This window comes from Pholis gunnellus (genome assembly GCF_910591455.1).
Source record: "Pholis gunnellus genome assembly, chromosome: 18".
In the NCBI taxonomy this organism is placed as follows: Eukaryota; Metazoa; Chordata; class Actinopteri; order Perciformes; family Pholidae; genus Pholis; species Pholis gunnellus.
Window position 1 is genome coordinate 16363176 of NC_136545.1, and position 24256 is coordinate 16387431.

At 45.2% G+C, this 24256-nt stretch overlaps 1 protein-coding gene across 7 annotated transcripts in view; it reads right to left on the reverse strand.

Annotated features, from left to right (window-relative positions):
• The window catches only part of rapgef1b (Rap guanine nucleotide exchange factor (GEF) 1b), a 36880-nt gene extending 17850 nt beyond the window's left edge, over positions 1 to 19030 (reverse strand). For all 7 annotated transcript variants that reach the window (XM_079179375.1, XM_079179379.1, XM_079179377.1 and 4 more), the window contains exons 1-3: positions 18788 to 19030; positions 1098 to 1243; positions 294 to 472 (exon numbers count right to left, since the gene is read on the reverse strand). In XM_079179375.1, coding sequence (XP_079035501.1) covers positions 294 to 472; positions 1098 to 1243; positions 18788 to 18815 — 353 coding nt within the window. In that variant the 5' untranslated portion in view covers positions 18816 to 19030. The remainder of the gene's footprint in view (positions 1 to 293; positions 473 to 1097; positions 1244 to 18787) is intronic.
• Between the last annotated feature and the right edge of the window lie 5226 nt (positions 19031 to 24256).

Here is a 24256-nt window from a genome sequence, read left to right on the forward strand (position 1 = left end):
CCACATGAACACTGAGCGATACATGAGCGTAATTTTAAAGGCTTCAGGCATCAAGTCCGGGAAGCTTTGATGTCAACATGCCGTCAATCTTCACGAGCTGCTAGGCCAGTGGTAGTCTACATCATGCCGGTTCTAACGTGTCCTGCATGCATACCAACTACGTTATGAGTTACGTCAACAGGCAGCAATGACAAGAATTCATTGAGAAATGGTGCATTGCGAAGATCGATAGCAGGAAAAGGGTAGCAGTCAGGAAGCAAGAGGTTTTTTTCTATAAAAACAAACAAACTCACCTGTGCTGTATCCGGGTGTCTACCTGAACCAGAGGCAGGATGGCTTCGAGCACCTTGCTGGCCGAGCCTGGAAGCATCTCAAGCACCTTCTTCTCCACGACCATCTTGTCCACGATTGTCTTGAAGTAGCGCAGGGCACTGACCACCTCCTTCTCATGCTCCTCCAGCCGGCTGACCTTCTACAAACAAAGAGAAGCAATAACACAGAACACTATTTCAGAATTGCACTACACAGATACTTCATGATGACGCTGAACATTTTACAAGCTTTTTAAAACATAAAATGGAGTACGCAGTGAAATACTTAACCTATCTATTATTTGGACCGTCACCACAGTCTGGTCTTCATACCGTGGTTCTATTATTACCATAGTTTGCATGCTGTTCAAAGAACCATCTATCAAGTGATGTGGCTTGGAGCCATTTTTTGGTACTACAGCAACGGGCTCTTTCAGCTTCTCTATTCTTTTCGCAGCAGGGCTGCTAGGGAATATACTCTTTACACCGAAAGCCTTAAGAGGGAGTGGAGGAGTTCATTCAGGAAGCGGCCCAGTTCCATTCATGTCTTTATAGGTTTAGACACCTGCTGAAGCGCAGCCAGCCGCCACAGCGACTGGGAAGCTGTGGGAACCAGCAGGGAAACCCGCGCAGACACACAAGACACAATGGAGTATGGAGAGCACAAAACATTAAGCAGGAAACAAATCGTTTCACAAACAAACACACGGGAAAAAAAGGTGGGAAAGAGATGCATTTCCCACAATACACACATTTTTTCTGGCACCTGAACACACACACACACACCTTGTTTGCAGGTTTCTCGGCACTCTTGGCTGCTGGCTCGGGCTGCAGTTGCTTGCCCTTCTTGGATGGAGTCCTCTTGATCTTGGGAGAGTGGAACTTGTCCATCAGCTTCATGGTGAACGAGGACAAATGGGACCGCTGCGAGTCTACGGACAAGAGGGAGAGCAAGAGAAAGTTGAGTGGTCAGTCGAGGAGGAGAGGTTGCAAGATGCTGTGTCTTTATCTTTAAAAAAAAGGAGAGAAATATTACTAACGGAGCATTTCATCTGCTCTTCCTGCTGCCAACAATAAATCTGCTGGACAGGCGCAGTCATAGAGCCTCTTCCAGCAGTCAATTATGTGCACGGATGCGTGCACACACACATGTGAGAGCACGCAAAGGGAGACAAGGACAGAGCCAAAGAGCGGGGTCACAATAAAACACTTTAGTTAGGGTTGAGGGGAAAAGTGCTTTATGGTACATCGTTGAGAGAAGAGTCATGAAAGCAGCGCAATCTGGCAGGTTTCCACTTGTTCACTGCAGAGAGGGTTATCGGTGACTAAATGACACCTCTATCTGGTGTGATCTCCCCTCAGCTCGACTACAGCGGGATCCAACATTCCACGGCCATCAGCGTAAAAACACTGAATGACGAATAGCAAGCGGCAGCGGCCAAAACACCACCAACTAGACTTCCAGCCGCTCGGCGCTTTCATCTGCACCATCGATCCGCATGCGGCGCACACATCCACCCTACCGCTATCTCTCCCCCCCCCCCCCCCCCTCCGCCCCTAATCCCCATCATCCCTTACTCCGAGCAAAAGCCAAAGTTTGCTGAGGCAGCCAAGGACGAGGATGGTGTGTGTCTCATTAAAAATGTTGATGAGAACGCTTCCAGTGGCGTTTCCTTCCGATGCAAATGCATGTGGATGAGGCAGGCTTTGACCCCCTCAGGCTGCTGCTTTACACGGTGTCCACAAAAAAAAATCTTATGCTGGGCAAAACTTAATCAAAGCTGGCCGTTCAGCGGGCGTTGGTAAGTCACCGATGGTGCACGGCTGATTCAATAAAGTACCGAGTTACTGGACGTGGATCGCATTACCCGTGCCGTGTCACCTTTAATCTGCATTTACTGACCTCCTTCCTAACATTCCAACAAGTCAGAGCACTTACACAAGCATGACATAGGCCTAAATGTCAGCTTTGTTACAGTAAAAGATAACTCTAAATGTTAGACAAATATCGAGTTTTTGTGAATTTCATCCGTAGCCCAGTTATGTCACTACAAAAGGCAGAGCCGCCATGTAACAGACATGGTCCTCTTCATTCAAGGTATCTGTAACCAGATAAAACATCAGCTAGTCAGCCAGGGAGGATTGTGGGAGATGGCAGAAGTGTTTTGAGTTTATCAGAGTCAGACAAGTGACTAGACACAGTGATAGAGCCTGAATAGCACAGCTAGGGCTGACAGTGTGTGATTTTTTATTTTTTTTTTGCACCCTGAGGCTACACACATACCTGTGTTAGCCAGTTTTGCCACAAGTCAGGATGCTATCCTGGCCAGGTTTCACTTTTTACTGCAGAGTGTGGTATTGGGCCGCGTGCTCTCCGATCGCACAGCAGCCTCTGTATGAATTTAGGCTCACATAATCCAATCCGTTTGACCTTGTTTGCCTGTCCTATTCCTGGCACGAGTGCAAGGCCTGTGGCCGACGTCACGATACGCTCCGACCCGCTCGCTCAATCCCAGCTTGAACGGGCCCAGAAGGACCATGTGTGAGTTTACAGCTGCAGCCCCAGAGTTGAGGAGCAGCGTGACATCAGCACAATGAGTCACCGCCAAGATCGATACAGCTGGTCCCCGAGACGCCATCGCAGCACCCCGCCACGGCTCGGCTGTTTATCATGCACGCTGGACCGGTTCCAGGTCTCCTCTGCTCCCTATTCATTTTTTTTTACCACCTCCCTTCCTCTCTCTCTCTTCAGTTCTGAGAACAGAAAGCAGCCACCCTCCTCCTCCTCCTCGAGAGTTCACTGGAAGTCTGGTTCAGCATGGAAATGACATCATCCACAGAAAGAAATGAACACGGTGAAAGAGAGAGAAAACACAGTGAATTCCTCTGTTGTAGTCACGTACGCCTCTCGACGTCCACCCTTTACGACGCGGTGATGTCATTGCTTGTAATGTCTATTCCACTGGATCTCACTAGTCGAAGGAGACTGAAAGAAACCTCACAGTGAAAACATCATGCCCAGCCAACAACATCCCTTTCTGCCTCCTAAACAGTTTCATACACATTTTTATTCTCCAGAGCCAATATCTGGGTTCGTACTGCCTTGAAACTGCTTTTAGAGTAGTAGTAGTACATAGAGGAAGATTGGTACTTCTGATACAATATTACCAGAATGGACCAGATCATTCATAACTTTCTTCCCTTGTTGATTCCTGCTCGTGCCTCCTACATTTCTTCCCCGCTCCATTTAAAACACAATACAGCAGCAGAGCCGGCCTGATGAACAGCTGAGTGTGGTTACACTTCCATAAAGGGTTAGATTTCACTCCCAAGAGAACTGAACACACACACACACACACACACACGCACACGCACACACATTTCTCATGAGCCTCTTTGTTACACTGCAACCTCAGAGTACAGTCTGATGGGTTTATAGTTCTGCAGTTAATGAGGCAATAAAACACATGATAAACAATTCGTATTTGTTTTAAATTGGCAAAAAAAAAAAAAAAGTCAGTGACATTTTTCATGATGCTATGAATCTTTAAAATCAGATTGTTGACAATAAATAGTGAAAGATTTAGCAAGTAAACATCTTTTGGAGACTTTTAATTGCTTAAATACATTTGCTGCTTTGAAAGGCCGTGGGGACATTTTAAACAAACACTCTTGAACAAAGCCTGGGAGGGTTCTCACAACTGTGGTGTGGTGGAGTCCCCAGGAGCCTTCAGGCTCAAAGTGTCTTCACACAATAACACACATCGTTTCTCATCAACTGTGGGCCCCCACAGACCCCAAAATATTCTGTTGAGCAGAAGGGTTACATATCAATAACAGCCATCGCAGTACATTTAGTGTCTTTCATAGAAATCCGACCAATGCAGGGTTTCATACTTCTAAATCAGTATCACTAAGAAGTATAAAGTCATATTACAGGGATTTGTATGCCTCTCTGGTCTTCAGCATGGTTGCCAGAGTAAATTAATACTAACTATAAAAATGTTTATTATGTCTTTTGGCATAAGAAACATTTGATTGTGTTTTCAAAAGATGTAATGAATAAATAAAGCTTTCGCACACCTTCGAGGCTTTCTGCCTTCTAATAAACTATGTTTTATTAGTGTAAACAGTGTGTGTTCTCTTCTATTTATAGGACAGCCTCTGTGAGCATGAGGTTGATATAGATGGTGCCTGATTGGTTGTAGTTTAATCGACAAAAATATCCATATACATGTAGTTTTAGTCAAAACCTTGGATTTACACGCCAACTCGTTGGAGCTACATTTCCATGTGTGCTTTGCTTCAACTGATTTGTACCTAAACAATGCAATGACCCACACATTTAGCTTCCCATATTAGATGAACACAACGCTGCCTGTTCAAACACATTGGACAGAGCACATACAGTTGAATATTTTCCGTGGGAAACAACAGGATCCCCCTGCAGCACAACTGATGACCGGTGACATACGAGCTGGTCCAGATCTGTCTGAAGAGCTGACAGGCGGGCAGATTGATCTGCTTCTTGTTGAGTACAGGTGTGATCTATACAGGACAGCTGGTCGTAGCCCCCCCCCCCGCCCCACACAACCCACTATAGGATGTGAACTGGGTGGAGGGATACAGGGGAGGCTGTGCGTAAGGTGACACACACACACACACACACACACAGCTGTCACCTCCCGCTGAACTCAGTGAGGACTGCTCAATGAAAGTGTGCAAGCAACGCGCAAGATAGAAGATGGCAACAGCAGTTAGCATTGGTTGAGCTGACGTGTGGAGAATGAATGAACCCCCCACCTAAATTAAATGTAATCTGCTCCTGCTCTCGACTGAGAGAATGAAAATCTATGAATATGTAGACATACTGTATATAGGATGGAGATTAACACGGGTGCAGATTGATTCCAAGCATTGGCTATAAGCGGTGCTTTTTTAAAACAGAATCCCTCCACTCTTGACACACTTAGAAGTAGAACTTCCCAAAAAAATTGCGAACCCCCCCCCCCCCCCCCCTCCTCCTCCTCCTCCTCCTCCTCCCCTAGGATGCATGTAAATAGACAGTGCATTGTTTATAAGCAACCTTGCCTGCAATGACGCCTTATTTGGCAATAAAAACAACAACACGGTGAGTGAATTACTGTCGGCTACACTGTAAAACAAAACCGCAACAAAAAAAAAGGTGCAGCGCCAGGTATCTTATCTCCACAGGCGAGACCTGCTGCAGAGCAAGAGTGTGGAATGTAGGCCCGAGGCAGGCGAGATGAACAGCGGGGAGGAAAATGGAGAAAAATTCAACAGGAAATAGTTAAGTGCTCTGTGAATTATTTATCCCCCCCCCCCCATTGTAGTGGTTGGCTTCCTGCTGGGTGTGTTCATTTTACAATAGGAATCCTCCTCCGTGTCCCTCAGCGGGCTGAGGGAGCCAGACTCCTGCCAAAAGGATGGCAGGGAGGAGAGGGAGGCCCCCGGTACGGAACGTGGCCCCTGCTTCACGCTCGGTTTCAGGAGTAATGGAGGAAAGAAGTCCAGCGGTGGGTTTTTACGGTCTTCCCGCTGCGAGCCACAGCAAGACCGAGAGCCTCCAGTCTATTCACCGAGTCAGTAAAGGACGCTAAGTGCTCGGCACACTTACCGTCTATTGTGTTTCACTCAACGGAGGAGACGCAGAAGAAAGGATTTCATGTGGCAAATCAAATTGTCAACGCAAAATGACACATACGAATACGGGACTTCTTCCAGCCGCTCGCTTCCCGATGACTTCTGAAGTCCTAAAATAAACATAATGGGCAAAATCATTTTTGACTCTGTGTAATTACATCAGGGACTACAATAAAACATTAGTCATTACTAACTGAAGGGGGCTGATTGAGATGAATGCGCTGCTGCAGTAATAGAAAATAGCTCACTATTATATAATTACATTTCAAAATGAGAAACACAGATTTGCTTTTCACACTTAAAGTTTTGTCGTTGGCTTGTTTGTTATCATTATTTAAATTCTCGTCTGGCCTTTCGTCTGTTCCTGATCTCCGCTTGAATAGAAATCCATCTCGGTCAATATTTTACGCGATGAATAACTTACACAAACATGTCCCTTCAGTATGGTAATGACTGGTAAAGCAGCCCCACCGACCACGGGTCAACGATCCGGAGCAGATATCAATGTGTGGGGCTGGGTTGCATGGGAACAGACGGCCACGGTCCACCATGGCTAACACTACACAGGCGATCTATAACCCGGATCCATACGAGAAAAAAACAGAAAAACCAGATCCTTCAAAGCTGTGAATGAAAGACAGTGAAGACTCTTTTCTTTGAGCGCGACATCTGCTCTCAGATCTCACCACAGAGGTGAGACCGAGAGTCTGATGATTGAGAAAGCGTTGATACGGGGAAACTCCGGTTCTGTGAAAAAGACATCATTACCCGCGATGAGTCAGGAGATTAAAAACAATATCAAAAAGTACCCTCAATCAACTTTCTCACCATTTTGGAAAGCTCATTAAAAAAAAAGGGGGGGGGATAACATTCAACATGCGATGACTTCTGATTCCCAATCTCATCAAAGTATCCTCTCTCAATACTGTGTGACGCATCTCAAAAAGAAACTAGAATTATCTGCATTAAGACATAATAACTAAAGCAGCATGCAGAGGCCCATAGCAACACAATCCAGCCTCATCTCTTGGGGACACACATTGCTTTCTTGAGTCTGGCTATTTGTGTTCTTATTACTCAGGATGAATGGCTGGAGTCAGACACGTCACATCCCAATATGTCCGTCACATCTTCAGTGGCATTTACGGGACAAATGCACCATTTATGAGCCTCGCTTCGGTTTAAAGCGGCCCGCTGAAATGAAGTGTGTGTTTTCACACAGCGATCCGACGATGCTCGATCTATTATCTGAATCTTCTGTCACGTACAGCAGTAAAACTGTGCCTTAGAGCGATGTTTTGCGAGCACCAAGTCACAAGGTTATAGACTCTTGGAGCAACATGACAGGGTTTGAGGCAGAACAGTGAGGGGAATAAAGAAACATACTGTGTTGTATTCATAACATAGCTTCAAATAAACTCAAGGCTACTGAGGTTATAACCACAACTACACAGCTTGCAGAAGAGATGCGATGGATGATGTGCAGTAGTGGGTCAGTGAGAACACTATGAGAGTGAAGCTGTCTCTTTCACTGACATTTTCCTTTCCAGCAGGAGGAATGGTGTCTCCTCACAGCTGATCGTGAATTTTCGATGAATTATTCGCTGCTTTTTATGTTCACCAATACAGACAGGGGGATCTTAAATTCCAGGAAACTCTTGTAAACACAAGCAAATAGTTAACTGTGTCGATAATATATCTGTTATTTTTTAAAGGAAGTGTGTGTTCCAGCACACTGTCAAGTAGTGGACAGGTTAAGTATTAATGCACGGGCAGTAGAAATAAACAGGACGCTCTGCAGTACAACAGGGAAGCTGACTTTGGTTGCTGCGGTTGTGTTCAAAGGTTTTGTCTTTCCAGGAAGTCATTTGGAATATTATCGCAGTCTTAGATCCAAAGTGAGTCATTCCATGAACTGCTCTGGTCAAACAGTTTAATTACTGATCTTTCATTTTCTTTGGAATAGGAGCTGCTCGATCAGATCGGTGCCTTTCTTTTAATCCCATAAGACACCCGGTGTGACTCGGATGCAGAGCTCTGTACGGCGACAAAGCTGTGAAGATGGTGTGGGTGTTTTGGATGAGGATGGGACCATTTGGCCCGTGCATCGTGTGGCGGCAGAAACATCTACAAGTCTCTAGGCCTCAGTTCCCCCTCGCTTTTACTCGGAAGCAAACGATCTTCTTCCACAGATCTCTCTGAGCAGAGATATAATTTTCATGTGGTTGATGACATTTGCACGTCACTGTGTTCACAACTGGTGGCTCAGTTCCCATATTAAGCCCCACCCCCAAGCTACTTTAACTATTACTCATCCATTCCTCTGCTTCACTGATTTTTGATGGCCACTCTTTCACGCCCTTCCTTTTATGTTAGTGCGTGTGTAATCGCAACTAAATTAAGAGCATTATATTAGTTATCCTGTATGAGGCAGCTTCAGTGTTCCAATAAGCACATGGCCTACATTATTGCATTGTACCGCACTGCATTGACTGTGGGCTGTGACTGTCCGTATTCAGATAATCCCCACTCTCTGGCAGGAGATGTAACTTGTTCTGTATGGATTCAATACGGGTTGCGGTCTCATAGTGGGCACTGGACGAGCTAATGGAACTAGTTGATGGGAGCACTTGGCACAGCAGTTCAGTGTTGTACTGAAAGCTGTGGAGGGAGCCCCGAGGTCTAGGTCACTCAATTGTCCTGTGTACAGACACACACACACATGTACAACAGACAAGCACACAATGCACATCAGCATCCCCAAACAGTAACAAATGAGTCAACAAAGAGTGCCTCGAAACTATTCACCCAAAAGTGAAAGGTTGCGGAGGGGATGCCACAGGGCCGGGTTTTCAACAACATCGACTACAAAAAAAGAAAATAGTCCACGGCCCACGAGCAGGAGGCTTTTAAACACATTAACTTGAGTGTGTGAAATCTCTCGATATCTGCAAATAATGCTCACATCCCCGAAGCCGACATAGGCTAATTTACTGCATCTTGGTTCTAAAATAGTTCACCAAAAGAATTAGTATCCTCGTCATTGAGGTGATAATAAAATGTTTGAGTGAAGACCAGAGCAGACCTCAGCACACTGCCCCATGCAGAGTTGTGGTTGTTAAAAATAATTTTAACAAAAACACATTCACACATGTTATCAGAGAACAGGGGTTACAGGATACATATGTTTTTATGATTGTGATTAGAGCCATAGAGCGATGGAACAATTAGTTAAGTAGCTAAACATTCGTATTTCGGTGATATCTTTGATTGAGGGAATGTCTCTACACGGCTCTCAACATGGCGACGGCTGAGCCGATGGCTAGAAGCTTTTTTCCACACGTTTTGAAGATGCAATCCAGTAATTGAGAAAATAATCCTAATCTTAATTAATAATGAAAATGAGTGTTAGGAGTAACCCCCTTTTTCTCAGCTATATTTGGAATCCGAGGTTGTGAAAGCTCCTGGTGTATGGAATGAAGGAGGCTGCAGACAGTGAAATAAATATGCACCATTATATTGGACAGGACAGGGCAAGCACATGTGAATGAGAGTGTTGAAAGCGGGAAATCACACACACACACACACACACACAGTCCTGGGGACCCCTCCTGTTCCTTCCCCCCCGACGCCGAGGCCACCGACACTATTTCCCGTCCCTCGCCTCCCTCGTTGAGAGCCGCTCCCTGTTTTCTGGACGGACTTCACAGCCCAGAGCAGCCTGGACTCAGAACCTCTACAAATCCACTGTTAACACCTCACCTCACCTAAATAGGCAAAGGCTTAAGAACACAGTGCACTGAAACTCAAACAAGACAGAGAAGCTCACTGCGCCACGCAACCGCCCGACTGAAACTCAAAGCAGTCGGATCCTTCAGTCGACCTGGTTTACGGCGTTTCGTAGACTTCCATTTAGCTCGCTTTCTCAACAGTGTTTCAGCAGAGACAGACAGGCAGCAGGTTCACCTTGGGTGAAACCAATAGACTGAAGAACCACAAAAGTGCTATAAATACCCTGCTTGTCAGTATCTGTAACATCAAGCGGCACCAGAACAGAGACACACTGCGACAGCTTTAAAAAAACAAAACAACAACTGTGATCTACTGAAGATGAATCCAGAGATCTCGGTGAACGGCAGCTGTTTGGCAAGAGAGTGCATCGCAAACGGCAAACTATAAAAGCACTCGAGATGGGAGAATGATCCGACACGCAGACAAACAGCCACAAGAGAACCAATCACTTCCACACAGTACGAGACAGACGCAGACACAGAGACACATCGGCAGCAGCGTTCTTGTCAGTAAAGGGCCTCGAGCAGCGAGGAGTGGTACCGCTCTCCCCCGCGTTGGAGTGCTGCACAAAGCCCATCTTGTCTATACAGCGGGCCACTTGTCATCCTCTTGACACTTTGTGCACGCACACTGCGTTCGGACAAGACTGACGGACAGATGTTGAATGATACACACTCATTCTCGCTTTGCATTGTTTCACGGCCTCTTTATAAATAGGCTCGGGTGACAGATGTGTCCACCACTGGAGGAGGAGACTCGCACGTTCGCTTATAATTAGGCAGCGGTTGTTTACGCTGCGTCAGCGATGATTAATCCAAACGCACACTAAAATAACTTTAGTTTCTTTTTTTGAATTATTTTACTCATCACGCACACAGTGTTTCACTCTCTGCTGTTGTAGGAATACGTCTGGAATTTCATATTCCATATCCTGATTGTTGTAAACGTCTCATTAAAAACTTTTCACTGTATTACTATCTTTATATTTACAGTAGTCATGTAAAACACTGGTATGTCTCATCTGAGCGGAGTCTATTGTTTATGAAAAAGGTCACAAAGCGGCTAAAAGATTGTGTTCCTTTGGTGGTTTTGACATGGAACAGTGTGTTGAAGCAGGACAGGAAGTCGGGAGGAACTTGACATGAGAGTTTAAAAAGACGAAGACCGCAAGAGCTCTATTGTCGAGGATCAGTTGGGACCAGCTCTCGACAATACCTCCTTAAAGCTAAATCTGAGACGAATACAAATATAGACATCGTACTCTTACTGTGGAAAAATGAATTTAAAAAAAGATGGCATATCATCTTCCTGCTGTATATTGATTGTTCTCTGTTTTGTCCTCCGAGTGCTCACTCACTGCAGCAGACGTACTGAACGACAACGATGGACCCGACAACATTTAGCTTTATATTACAGCTTAAAGTTTACGCTTAAAGACTCCAACACGTGTGTGAATCTACATTTAAACTTAATGCAATCCAAAAATACATAAAATCATCAACTCTGTGTGTTGGAGCTGGCTCACTTCTATGTTTTAATGAAGACAAAGTCAGATTGCATGACGTTACTGAAGTGATCATTAAGGACAGGTCTATAAAGAAACGCATTTTGATGATCGGGTATTTGCAACGTCCTATGTCATTTGTTTGCCCGAATACAATATGTTGGTTATAATGGCTTGTGCCAAGTAGATGTCCGATATGTGTTGCCTCACAACTATAATAATAAAGATATTTAGACAATAATGAAGTTTACAGAATGAACCAGAGACCATCTTGCGATGGGCTCACACCAGTCGTGGCTGGTTACAATGAAAAGATGTCAAGTAAACAGCCCGAGCATGCGTTTCCTCAACCGGACTTAAGTCACGTTTGGTAACATCAGAAATTCTTTAATTCTTTAAATTCAAGATATGTGCAGAGCAAAAAGTGAGAATGAATGAAGTCTTAAGAGGATATATCTTCTGTTTGATCTCCTCAGACCAAAGTTTACTGATAGCAGGAGCTCATAAAGCCACAGTGTTGCATTATTACTATACCAAAAACACTCATTCAAGGTTGCATGAGGAGGAACAGCCAAGAAGAAGTGGGTCAGTGAAGGTAGATACACTAATTTCTGACGGAATAAACATTGTGTGTGTCTCCATGAAAGTCATATACTGTTAAAAAATATATCAAACCAACGATTCAGCATCATTCATGTACCCAGACAAGCGCACATACACACATACGTGCCCACATCTGCCTGGACAACAACAGCAACTTGTTTGCAAGCAATGTCAACTTCTGTCTCTCCACTCCTGATTTAGACTGGCATCGGAAACTGGCAGTAACTGTGTGACATCCCCTTCATTGTATGCCAGCTCCCTGACCCATGCCATGCCACCCAAGGGGTCTGAATGATTTGACGCACTCCACACAAGAGGCAATGACTTGACATAAACCCCCCCTTTCCAGGATCTGCCCAGCCATTGAGATAGTTAATCTCAGTCGCACCGAGACCACTCTGGCCGATTCTCTCCCTGCTGCTCACTTTGGCCTCGGAGGAAATTGGAAAATGGGCATCAGCAAGTGCATTAAATGGCAAGACTTGAAATTCCAATAACGGGCTCTGTTGTATAATGTATGGATGTATCCGATAAATTGGAGCTCTGCGCGAAATGTTGGGAAAACCCGATGCTGAAACATGAACTCGATTGAAACAAGAACTGAGAGGAAACGTGACAGGACTCATGAGATTCACTAGTGGTTCTAGTTTTAGAAAAAAAGGATTACTTTAAGCTTTTACCACGTGGTGCATTCAAGTGATGCAATTAAGTTGTTACGGGAAAACAAGACAAACACACTCAACATGTCCAGGACTTAAAATCACTACGATATCGTATTGGTCATTTAGATTTATTGAACTGGATCAGAAGGACCACATGCTGTGGAGCCTTTGGGTTTGGATGTCTAAGCAGTATGTATTTATATGAAGAGACACCGGAGAGTGTGTGATTAGTTTAAAGCAGCTGCTTCCTGAGATATTCTGCAGTTTAACAAAATGTGTAAATCTGCACTGGGATTGGGATCAGCTGATTATGCTTCTGTGAGATTGGAAAGTGGACTCATCCTCTTGGTGATCCTCACACTGCGTGTGGTTGAAAACCTCAAGTATCATCCCCGCAGCACGGGCAGCTCAGCCGGGGCTTAAGTGAGACCTCCTCGTCTGCAGCGCCGTGCAGTAAGTTACAGAGACGGGGCAGGTCAGGGTAGACGGATAACACACACACACACACACACACACACACACACACACACACACACACACACACACACACACACACACACACACACACACACACACACACACACACACACACACACACACACACACACACACGCACACGCACACACACGCACACACGCACACACACACGCACGCCGACTCTGGACTGAAATGCACAGATTTATTATTATTAGCCAATCAAACGGCGCTAACCTCGACTCGGCTGCCACGGTGAAGCAAGGCAGGCAGGTTGGATTTAAGATGCCAAGATTACGGCCCCACAGTCTAACCAATACCAGTTTTTTTTTTTAGTATTGTGTAACTGGATTAAGACCGCAGCACCTGGGCATGAAGACTAAGGGAGCTATGGCTTCTGTCAACAAGCTGTGGAGGTGATAAGGCGGAGAGGCAGCCAGCGATGGAAGGATGTGGCCCCTGCAGAGCAGCCTCCATCAGGCTGGGTCCACCCAAGACTTGAGCGGAGCAAATGAGCACCTTCTATAAAGCCACACGACACAAAAAGCACAGCGAGGAATGTCCCCTGCATTTCATCCTGCCAGCGAGGCCCATTTTACATTACAGCTCCAAACAAAAACGGGCTCCAGCGGCCTGAAAACAAAAGGAGTACACATCCCCAGCAAGCGATGCAAGTATGCATTTATTTCACACAAAAGAAAAATGCTGAATAAATACATAGTGTGTGCACGCAATGAAACTTCTGTACGCAGCCACTGCTGTTACAGAGCCCTGTGCTGGAGAATAATTTATAGCAGGAAGTAGAGTCTCTTCTCTGTCTGGCCTGTTCATTTACATTGTACAAAAAAAAAGCCTGTTCTTCTGACTTGTTTAGGCTCTGTGCTGTGTGAAATGTGGAAAAACACAGATTATATAAAAAGATATATCCAGTTTCTTCATTGATATCATTTAAATGGCCAAACAAAATGCCAAATCTTTTACCTTTTTGGTATATATATATATATATATATATATATATATATATATATATATATTTGTGTGTCTTTACCTGAGTCCTCGTCTAGATCCCCCTGTAGAGAGGAGTCCGTGTCCTCCGAGGAGGCCTGGCTCCTCCAGTTTATATTGCCCATCCAAGAGGCCCGAGTCCACACACAGCTACTAGTCCTGAGGTGATACTGGTGGTTACACTTTCTGTGTACAGTGAGGACTTGCTGGTCAGGCTGGCATTTTCACACCAAAATCGCTCAATAGCGCTGCTGAGAGTTAGTCACAAACTGACTGACCCCGCATGATCAGCCTCTCTTGAGTCAGACACACTCCAGAGGAAACGTCCACAAATAGCAAACGGAGAGAAGGCGAGCGGGACTGAAAAAGTGCTCTGCTTTTCCTGAGCCGGTTTTTTATCAAATAATTACTTTTTTTGTAAATATGTCTGGAATCACATAATCCCCCTCAAAGAGCGTCAGAGCGAGGTGGCCTCGGTGGTCCGACCCACAGTTATCTGGAGCGGTAGATGTACTGAAGTGTTACAAGGAACCGAGCGGGCCACCTGCGGGAGTAAATGAGCCGCTCTCTGGCACGAAGGCCGACACACAGCGGAGAAATCAAGCGAAGCATCGTCTCATAAAAGTCTCAAGAGCTCAGCACACGTGCAGGTAGAGAGAGACGGATACGACCCGTGATTGGAAGTCGTATCGAATCACACATGAGAGCTCAGAGTACCGGCGTCTTCAGCTCCGCGGGGGAAGACGCTGAGGGCACAACGGCCGTGACAATATTCATGCAGCGAAAACCCGATTGCCTTCACAGACACGGCCTTCCATCGCTCACTGATATCCTTGGTCTTCTCCCCCTTATTCTCTCTGCGCAGAGATTCGATTCCCATCAATGCTTTACCTTCCTCCTCCTCTCTTTCTTTCTCTCCCTAAGCTCTACTCCCTCCCTCTTTTGCTTTCCCATGCACAGCACACACACTAATTACAACACAGCTAAACCTATATGGGAACAGCAAGCCTCTCATTCTGTGGGAGAGGGAGGTTGAAATGCTTTCTGCCATCAAACCTCAAAATTGCAGCACGTCAAACCCAAGAGGCAAAGCTCGCCCTGTGCAACAGCGGGATCACTCATCAGCGATGTGCGTGAACCTAATCATCCAGGGAAGCCTTTTGTAATCACGGCTACATTAGCTCTTGCTCAGAGTTCTGGTGACTATAAGGCACGCGGGGCTATTTCTGTCCATCAGAAGAAGAAGAAGATATGCAGAGTCTGAAGTGATGCAGTCACCACTTAGCAAACACCAAGCCATCAAAATGAGTTACACTCCAGTGTTAACGCTAGGAATGCTTGAGAGTAAACTATTACAGCTGAACCCTTTCAAAGGAAAATACACAGATACACCCTCCTCCACTATGCAGGGGGGGGGGGGGGGGGAGAGTCTAAAATAAGGAACTGATGGATCAGTTCCGCTGTGGCCGGCTACTACCACTGAATGTCCAGCGAGAGAGGAGGCTAATAATAAAACATTGTGATACTCCCACGACTTTGTTACCAACATGCCAGAGCGGTGTCACAATCCCAGTCTCTGTGGTGAACATTAGGACACACACACGTTTTGCAACTGCAAAAATGTGCAATAATACAAACATAAAGTCTCAATTAAGCCTCGATTCTGTTAGTAATGTGTTCATGGGGGGGTTTCTTGCAGTCACAGTTTGACAGAGATAGAAAAACAACACTAGCCTCCTACCAAGTGGCAAATGTGAGCACAACCTCCATGCATAACACACAGGTTTATGAATATCCCAAATAATAGGGCCACAGTAACTTTTTTTGCGACACAGTATGGAAGAGGGCACCAATCTGAGCTTCCATCTTCAGAATACAACACATTTAATAGTGTATAATATTATATATAGTGCACATATTCTGGCTATAATTGTTAAAAGTTGCAGTCAAGCCATTACATTTTAGAATTATTCATGTTAATGAAGAGTTCATACGCAGGACACACAGCGTTAAAAAGTCAAGTCACATCAGACGTGCATCTCCACTGTATTCTTCCACCGCGATGTTTTCCTGAAGACTGGACTCAGGGCTTATCCTACGTCGTGAAGCTCGCCGTGTTTGCTTAACTTAGATTCTGTGTCGCAGCACGTTTCAGGGGTGTTGCATTAAATGACTCACTGCGACTTATAACAGCAACGGTGGAATCATTCCAGGGCGTCTAGGCAATTAAAAGCATTACGTTGGACAAAAACACATACTAAACAATGAGCTATTTTACTCATTTCAGGAAGCATTCACAAGCCACTGCAGAAATACAAAGCCCGAGAGCCGAGCAGAGTCTGAACTTGGATAGCGGCTCGGGTGGGAGTTAAGCAAAGTATTTACAACAAGATATGGAACATCAGAGATAATGAGCAGAAAGTATTTGTCTTTCATATACAATAATACGGACACCCAAACCAGTTTTACAAGCAGGTTTAACACCTCAGGTTTGAGTACCTGTATCCTATTCTTTTTACAATCCAATTCACTTCACAGACACTTTTTCCAAGAGTCCATTCAAGCAAGTCCCCCACAGTGCACCGAGTGTGAATTTGCACAACAAAATGGGATGGCTTTGTCTGTCTCCCCGCCAGCTCCCTCAGCCTCTGGATCTGTTTATGGATTACAGTTTGGGCTGCCTGAGCGATGAGGTCATGTGGGTGCGTACAGAAAGGACTGGGGGGTTCAGTGTCGAAACAGACACGAGAACCACCCACGTGATCCTCCAGGTGATGACATCCTAAACTAAGCTGCACACAAGTGGAAGTGAACAACAGTGTTTACGCCCCAAAGAGGAGGACAAGTCGGTGACAGCAGGACCCCCGGTCTCCATGGGGGCTTTGGAAGAAATGCTGGCCATAAGTCTCCTGCTGCTGGAGCTTGGCGTCCGTGTCACATTGATAGTCCTGCTTGCTCTGCGTCCTATGGTAACCATTTGCATCATACAACGCCAACTATTTAAACCTTAACCCATGACTATATCCATGTGCAGGAATCCCTACTTACAGGCTTGAACTTTATTTCACTTCAGCCAAATCTTTTCCCTTTTTTAAATTTGCTCCTCGAAGCTCCAGGGAATTAATCTCCTTCTGTCGCGGTCTAAAACTGGTTCCCCTGTCTGTCGAGAGTCTCCACAGCCTAAGCCCACATAGACAACAGCCTCCTTTTAACACCATCTTTTTTTTTTTTTTCCTCCAATCCTCACACACATTCTCCCTCTCCCTCTCTCTCTGAGGCTTAACAAGCTGACACTGAAGCTATGCCACAGCTTTACAGTGCTACCATGAGTCCCCAGCCTTGGGCCCCTCTTTCCATTTCACTGGCATCCAGCATAGCGCGTCCTCTGGGTACATATTTGGGATCGATGGGAACATGTGGAACGAGAGCAGAATGCAGGCCAACAAAATGACCTGGTCAACCCAACTAGGAAGCCTTGGGGGGGGGGGCAGGTCCGCGTGAGAGAGAGGTGATGGATTGGGCTCACAGTGACTATTATCCTTCGCTTTTAACTAACTGTTGAACCACTATCGACAAAAGCTACATTGCCCCCTGAGTTTTCATTTAGCTGTGACCATATGTAGTCATCTGTCTGCGAGACAGGAAAGGAATCGGAAACTTTTACGCCTATGAAGAATGACTGAGCTAGTGGTGGATGACACTCCCTCCCTGCCTGTTACTGGGAGCTGTGTGTCTGTCTCTGTGTGTATGTGTGTATGTGTGTGTGTCCATTTACTGCAGGCATCACTGGACAGGACTGTATGTGGAGCAAAGCATAGAGACAGCTGGTGGAGTGGGATGCAAGTGTAGCCCGCGGTATAAAGTTTCCTTCCAAAGGCATACCCGAGACCACCCCATTTCCTCTCATATCCATTGCTCTCTTCTTTTTTTATGTCTTTAAAGCTGCATACACAATTAACGGCGTGTGTAGACATACACAACATGGGCCAAAGCAACGAAGAAGAAAAAAACCGCCACGTGCACAATGTTGAAATCAACACAAACACAAATACGCACGAAAGTCTTGGGCGTGAACGCGTTTCAACTCAAGTGTACTAGGTAACAACGTAGCTAGCGGTAGCTAGTGAAAGGCTAACATTTGGGCTAGCTATTGCTAGCTACCGTTACAACCCCGTTTTTTTTAAATGTTAGTAAGCCATTTGGCAACTAAAAAGAAGGAATTATAAAACACCATATCCTCATTAATACAAATTATGTTAAAACATGTCTTCCCTTGTGAAAAGCCGAGATTTTTTCTTTGAATGTTAGCTTCCAAACAATCAAACCAGGGTTTATTTACGACCGAGGAGCTGAGAGAGAGGATTGTGAAATGCCGGTGAAGTGAGCTAACGTTATAGGATGATAACACATTGAAACGGTACATCTGTCTCGCCACATTGCTGTAGTAACACCATTGACCATTAACCGACCAGTTAACCAGCTAGTTATCTCTATTCAGCATGAGCCATTCGTTCCATTGACTAAACTGTAGCTAATACCAGCTAGCAGATACGGTGCTGCTTTATTTTCACTGGATAGCCGAGAAAAGAACAATCCATGAGGCCCAATTAAACCACCATTTACACCCAACGTCCAAACGTTGTCTGGACCCCCGTTTAGTTGGTCCATAGACCCCCACGTTTGATACATACGCGTCCCGCGTGAGGAATACCGTTATACATATATATCCCGAGGTGCATCGGTGTGGTGGAGTCTAGCCGGACAGGACTTACCTTGCTTGCTCTCTATTTTTCCCGACATTTTCGTAGCCAGCAGCTGTGATCCCACTCGCAGTTCAACAAAACGTTAAGCGACAGACGAGCCTCGCCGTTTTTGTCTCCTCCGATTATTCCCTCATTGTCGACACACTGTTGTGTCCATGAGATGATTCCGCTGGGGTTAATATAACATATTTATAAGCCACACACATTGGTACGGTCTAAAAAACGGTCTCTGTCCGTCTCCGGGTATTTTTCACTGGATACACACCATACACACACATTGGTAATGTCTTGAACCTAGAGTCGGGCAGGGAGCCCTCATCCAGTAGCGCAGCGCCCCCTGGCGGGAGGAATTAGCCACATCAAGCTGTCAACAAGAGGATGGGCGTGTTTCAATGTGCATGTAACTTTGAGTTGTTGGTCTGTTTTCAGGGCTAAGTGGCGGTGCGGTGCATTTGTGGAGGATTAACGTGGAGCCTGCAGGGGCAAGTTGTGCACATAATAATTATGAACTTTATTTATCCAGCACTTTTCAAAGTCCATTAGAAGGTAGAACCGGCATTAAAACAGTTCAGGCAATAAAATCAGACAATCAAATAAATAAAAAGGGTAAACATCCTGTCCTAAAATAAAACAATAATAGTAATAAAATACATTAGACAAGTTAGGAATAAAACGTGTGCTAGCATTAATCTATCTATCGAAACTGACTTGATTTATCTATGTTGACATATATTGGTGCAGAGAGGCACCAGTAAGCAACATCAAAGTATTTTGAGTGCTTCAGCTACTGTCAGATGATAGATACATATATTTGGAGAAACAAGTAGAAACCACTGTAGGAAAGCTTGGGAGGCTGTTATAGTATGACCCAGTTAAGCTGTAGTCCATGACATCACACGATCATTTCTGACCTCGTCATCGATCTCAGCAGCACGAGGCAACACTGAAATGACAGAAACTGTTGGCTGTTCAGAAAATAAACTGTAACAGACTCTAAATATATTTAAACTAAATGGATGCTCATCAATGCTGGTTTGAAAAGGTGACTTCAGCAACTTAAAGCATTAATATCCTTCACAGTAAACACATTTTGTATCAGTCTGTGACTGATTAAATAAAGAACGTGTTTTTTGTTTGTAATCACACTGTATCTTTGGTTGTTCCTCTGACCGTACTGTTGGTGTATATATTCCTTTCTAACATCATCTTTCCACAGAAAATGCCTAATGTCTGTGTAACATTTTCCTGGCAACGTTAAGTGACATCTTCTTTCTAAGAATGGGTATTTTGGTCCGTACAGTTGTTCTTGTCCTTCACGGCTGCCTTTCACAGGTTAGCATCAAGGCTAGTCTACTTTTGTGCAAATGTATTCCTTTGTCAGGTCAGGTCAAGGTATTTCTTCATTCAGTACTTACCCTGATAAAACAGCATGAGACTCTTAGACATTTCCCTAACATGTTGGCTCATAATGTTGTGCTCCATCATAATCCTCAGTATGTGCAGGGTTTCCCTGAGGAAAGTGTTCGATGCGATCAGTGACCAGTTTAGTCAGTAGATGCATGAACAATAGGCAAACCTCTGCTCTTTTAACATAAAATGTCTTTACTCAAAGAGTGTTTTGTGGGAGCAACTCAGAGTTTAATGTCTCGCTCCCGAACACTTTGACATACAAACAGTAGGACCCGGGGATCAAACTACCAACCTTGTGGTTAAAGGCTCTATACCTGAGCTCCAGCCACCACCTCCTAAAGCACTGCAGGAAACCCCTGATGTGTGTTTGATGCATCATCATTGGCCATATTAGCATCAGCTCCAACTGTTGTGATTGAAAGCAGAACTATATTCTATTCATTTTTCCTCCACCTGATCTCCACAAATCAACTGAAAGAGTTCAGCGATAAATAATCTGCCACAGACAGACCGGCTCAATGAGGTGTGAATCCTTCACTTATTGTAACTTATGGACACCTTAAACATTGTGATTAAATAAAGGTTAGTTGCGTTTACTGTTATTACGATGAAAAATAATCTTATCTGTAAATATATGGTTCATTTCTAGTTTGACTTTGCCCATGTACTCTTAAATGGGAGCACAGAGCCCCCTGTTGGACATACTGAGCCCTTGGCTACATCCATCTTTTAGTTATTCTCCTATTCATCATTCCTCTACTACAACTTGTTGTTAGGACAGGAAACTTAAAGGAGTGAAGCAGAGGAGCAGGGGGGAGGATGGCTTCTGGTTTAACCCCGATTTCAGTAAACTGCTGACTACGGCTTTTGCCTGTTTAGTGCTGCACATTATCCTGGGCCATTAAGGAGCAACCGTCTAGATTATGTCTCAGGCATATCGAGACGAAGCAAGCATGCCCTGTCATCTTTTTATGAATAATTGATCTGACTGAAAGGATCTACATTCTCTGAGTGATCTGGGTCAGCTCGTACGCTTGAGATGCGCTCGCGAAAGCAGAGGTATCAAGAAAATACTGAGATAAGGGGTTCATCGCATATGTTGTTGAATACTTCTTTGGAGCCTGGTGCAGCTTACCTCATCATCAACCTTATTTAATCAGTTATCAATCCGAGGCCTCAGGAGTCAAGGGTTCATATTTGCACTGGCTGTCATTATGCCCGCGCCCTTGTGCTTGCACAGCAGAAGCCACACCCGTATAACAAGTGCGAAGTGCCTTCTCTATGTGTCTGTGTGTGTGTGTGTGTGTGCACTGGTGAGAATGTGTGGGCGTGAGTGGTGGAGGGGAAGGAGTGGAAATACCTTCCTTGAGGCTATGATAAAGTCACACAGGGAAGACAATGAGCTCCTGAGCAGCGGCAGACTTGTCAGGACAGGATTAGTCTCACCACGAATCCAGAGCAGCTCTGTTTGGAGTTTCTTAGCATTCCTCGATAGGCAACATTCAGAGAGCCAGTAGTGCAATGTGAATGAGCCTATACTCAAAGGTCACTGACACAATTGTAAGATTGTAAAAAAAAAAAGAAGGGAAAAAAAAGATTGACATCCATCACTTTTGCTAATCAAATTGTGTCATTCAGGCCACACAGGTATCATGGTCATGCACTGAAGCTCTATGCTGCTATCTAATGGCTGCATAGAAAAGCACAGAGCAACCGCTGCCATTATACCTTGTGCCACAGAGTGGTGCTCATGAGCTACTTATCGTTTTTTGTATCCTGCTGCTCGGCTTTATGCACCCTGTGGTGGTTTATTGTCGAAACGTATGGGCGGGGAGAGGGAGTGCTGATCAAATGTAATTTGAGCCCAATGTAATGTAATTGCTGTTTTTCTTGATGACATTCACTGAAACAATAAAGTTGAGCTGAGAAAAGGGATTTAGATGAGAGGCAAGGTCTTCAAGGAAAGTCAATAACAGACATATGGACTACATATTCACACTGCTGTTCTAACTATTCTAAATTGACAGAGATTATTTAAAAACAAGCTTCAATCAATCACCAGGCTCAAATATTCAGGATCGAAATGTTTAATTTATGTGGGAAGCCTCATACTGGTTTGGACTGGGAAGTTTCACACTGGGCTTAGAGTCTGGTCTGCTGCGGGCCAGGCACGGTTCACGGCGGAGAGGGCAGAGAGAGGAGAAGCGAGACAGTTTTGTTAGCCGAGAGTTGACAGTGGGAGCTGGGAGAAGAGCGGCGTTTGATCTCGGGCGGTGGTGGGCGTGTGATGCAGAGCTCAAACACAGTTTAAGGCTCTGTTAACCTTGGCCAGCGGTCAGGCCACTCCGTCTGTCTCACATCTGAGTTGGGGAAAGAGGGAGGGGATCAGCAGGGCTTAAACGACTGAATACATTTATCTGAGAAGGAGGGGAAAAAAATACCTCCACAACAATCGGGGTCCTCTATCTTTGCCCCCTTTTGTTAACATTACAATTGAGGGATTTTTCAAGTGAGCCTTTTTCATGGTGGAATTAAGATGGACGGCCCGGACGTATCAATACGGGGGTCGGACGCAAGTCAGTGTGGAGTGAAGATGGGCGTTGGACGAAGAGGACAAGATGTCTAGGTCATAACCTACTCAATGCTGCACGAGAATAGAGCACTCTGTCACTGCCACAAACAAACACATGGAGACACGTGTTGACAAGGTCGGGGAAATTAGACAAGGGGGTCGTTGACAGGAGCTGTGGAAACACAAACAGAGCTGCATGCTCTTCCCAATACACACAGGAAATAAAAAAGTGTATATACAAACACAAATCTTAAACATATAAACCACCATATACGTATATAAGGTAGGTTTTATGTATGAGGGTGCACACACTCTTGCTGCACACATTTGTGCATGCATACACATACAGTAGGAATTATTTATGTGCTGAGACAGGCATTGTTGTGCTGCTCTTTGGAGCGCTACAGGGCGGCGGCCCTGGCTTTTAGGAAAGCACAGCTGCTTGCCTTTCAAGAACGCTCCGTCCTATCACCATGACAGTGAAGGTCTCATTCTCTAAACTCGGTCTCCGTCTTTCTCCCTCCTCTCTATTCCTCGAGGCGCTTTTCAAACGGCGGGGTCAGCCACTCTTCGTGGTGGGACCCTCCGCTCCACTGTGCCAGTCCTTCCAGTGCTCCCGACTGACATTTAACTCCGGGGCCAGGCTAAAGAGGGTCAAAGAGCATGAAATGAGACTGGCCACAGGGGTGCACAGTGAGACCCGACCACTCCCCATCTCGCACCTCCACCGCCATTAGCCGCCGGAGTCCCATGGGGTCTGCAGGCGCCCTCAGTCGCAGAGGTGAGCTCAAGGCTCTGGGTGTAGCAAAGAGCATCGGGGTGTATAGGCCAACCCTGTGATGTAGTGACACCGAGAACAATTACACTTCTTTAGATTATCATTTTAGCAGTAAGCCTCAGCTTCCTTTCCACTTTCTACTTCCATTTATAGAGGACTAAATGTCAGTGTTCATCCTTTCCTTTATTCTGCTCAGCAGGTCTGAGGCATTTAAGGAGTGTTTGAGGCTTCAGTGACACCTAAATGTTTTTTTTCCTCGTCTAACATCACTCATGTGTTTATTCTTCTTCAGGAGCTTCCCTGTGCATGCTTCATGGTTAGGTTTTAATGTAGTAACATTAACATTTTCATCAACGCACCCTTTTTGTTGTGTGTGTTTCAAATCCCACTCTGTGAAATCTGCCCTCTGGGTGACTTCCTCTTCACACAACTCATCGCACTATCTCAGTGTGTTTGGCTGGTCAGTTGTACTGGTAGGTGTGATCAGTGGATATGGAAGCTGACCGGGATGCGTCATCGTCTATTCACACTAGTCCTGCCCAGTTTTGACAGCAGCATGTCATTATGAACTGGTCTGGTCCGTGGGTGTCACACTTAAGTTCATGCCAGCTCCTGGGTGAGGGGGTTACTGTACTGCTGGCCTAACAAGTCCCGCAGTCGGCTGCCTCGCGCTCCAACATACAATCCACACCAGGGCCGTTTAACAGGATCAGTGATT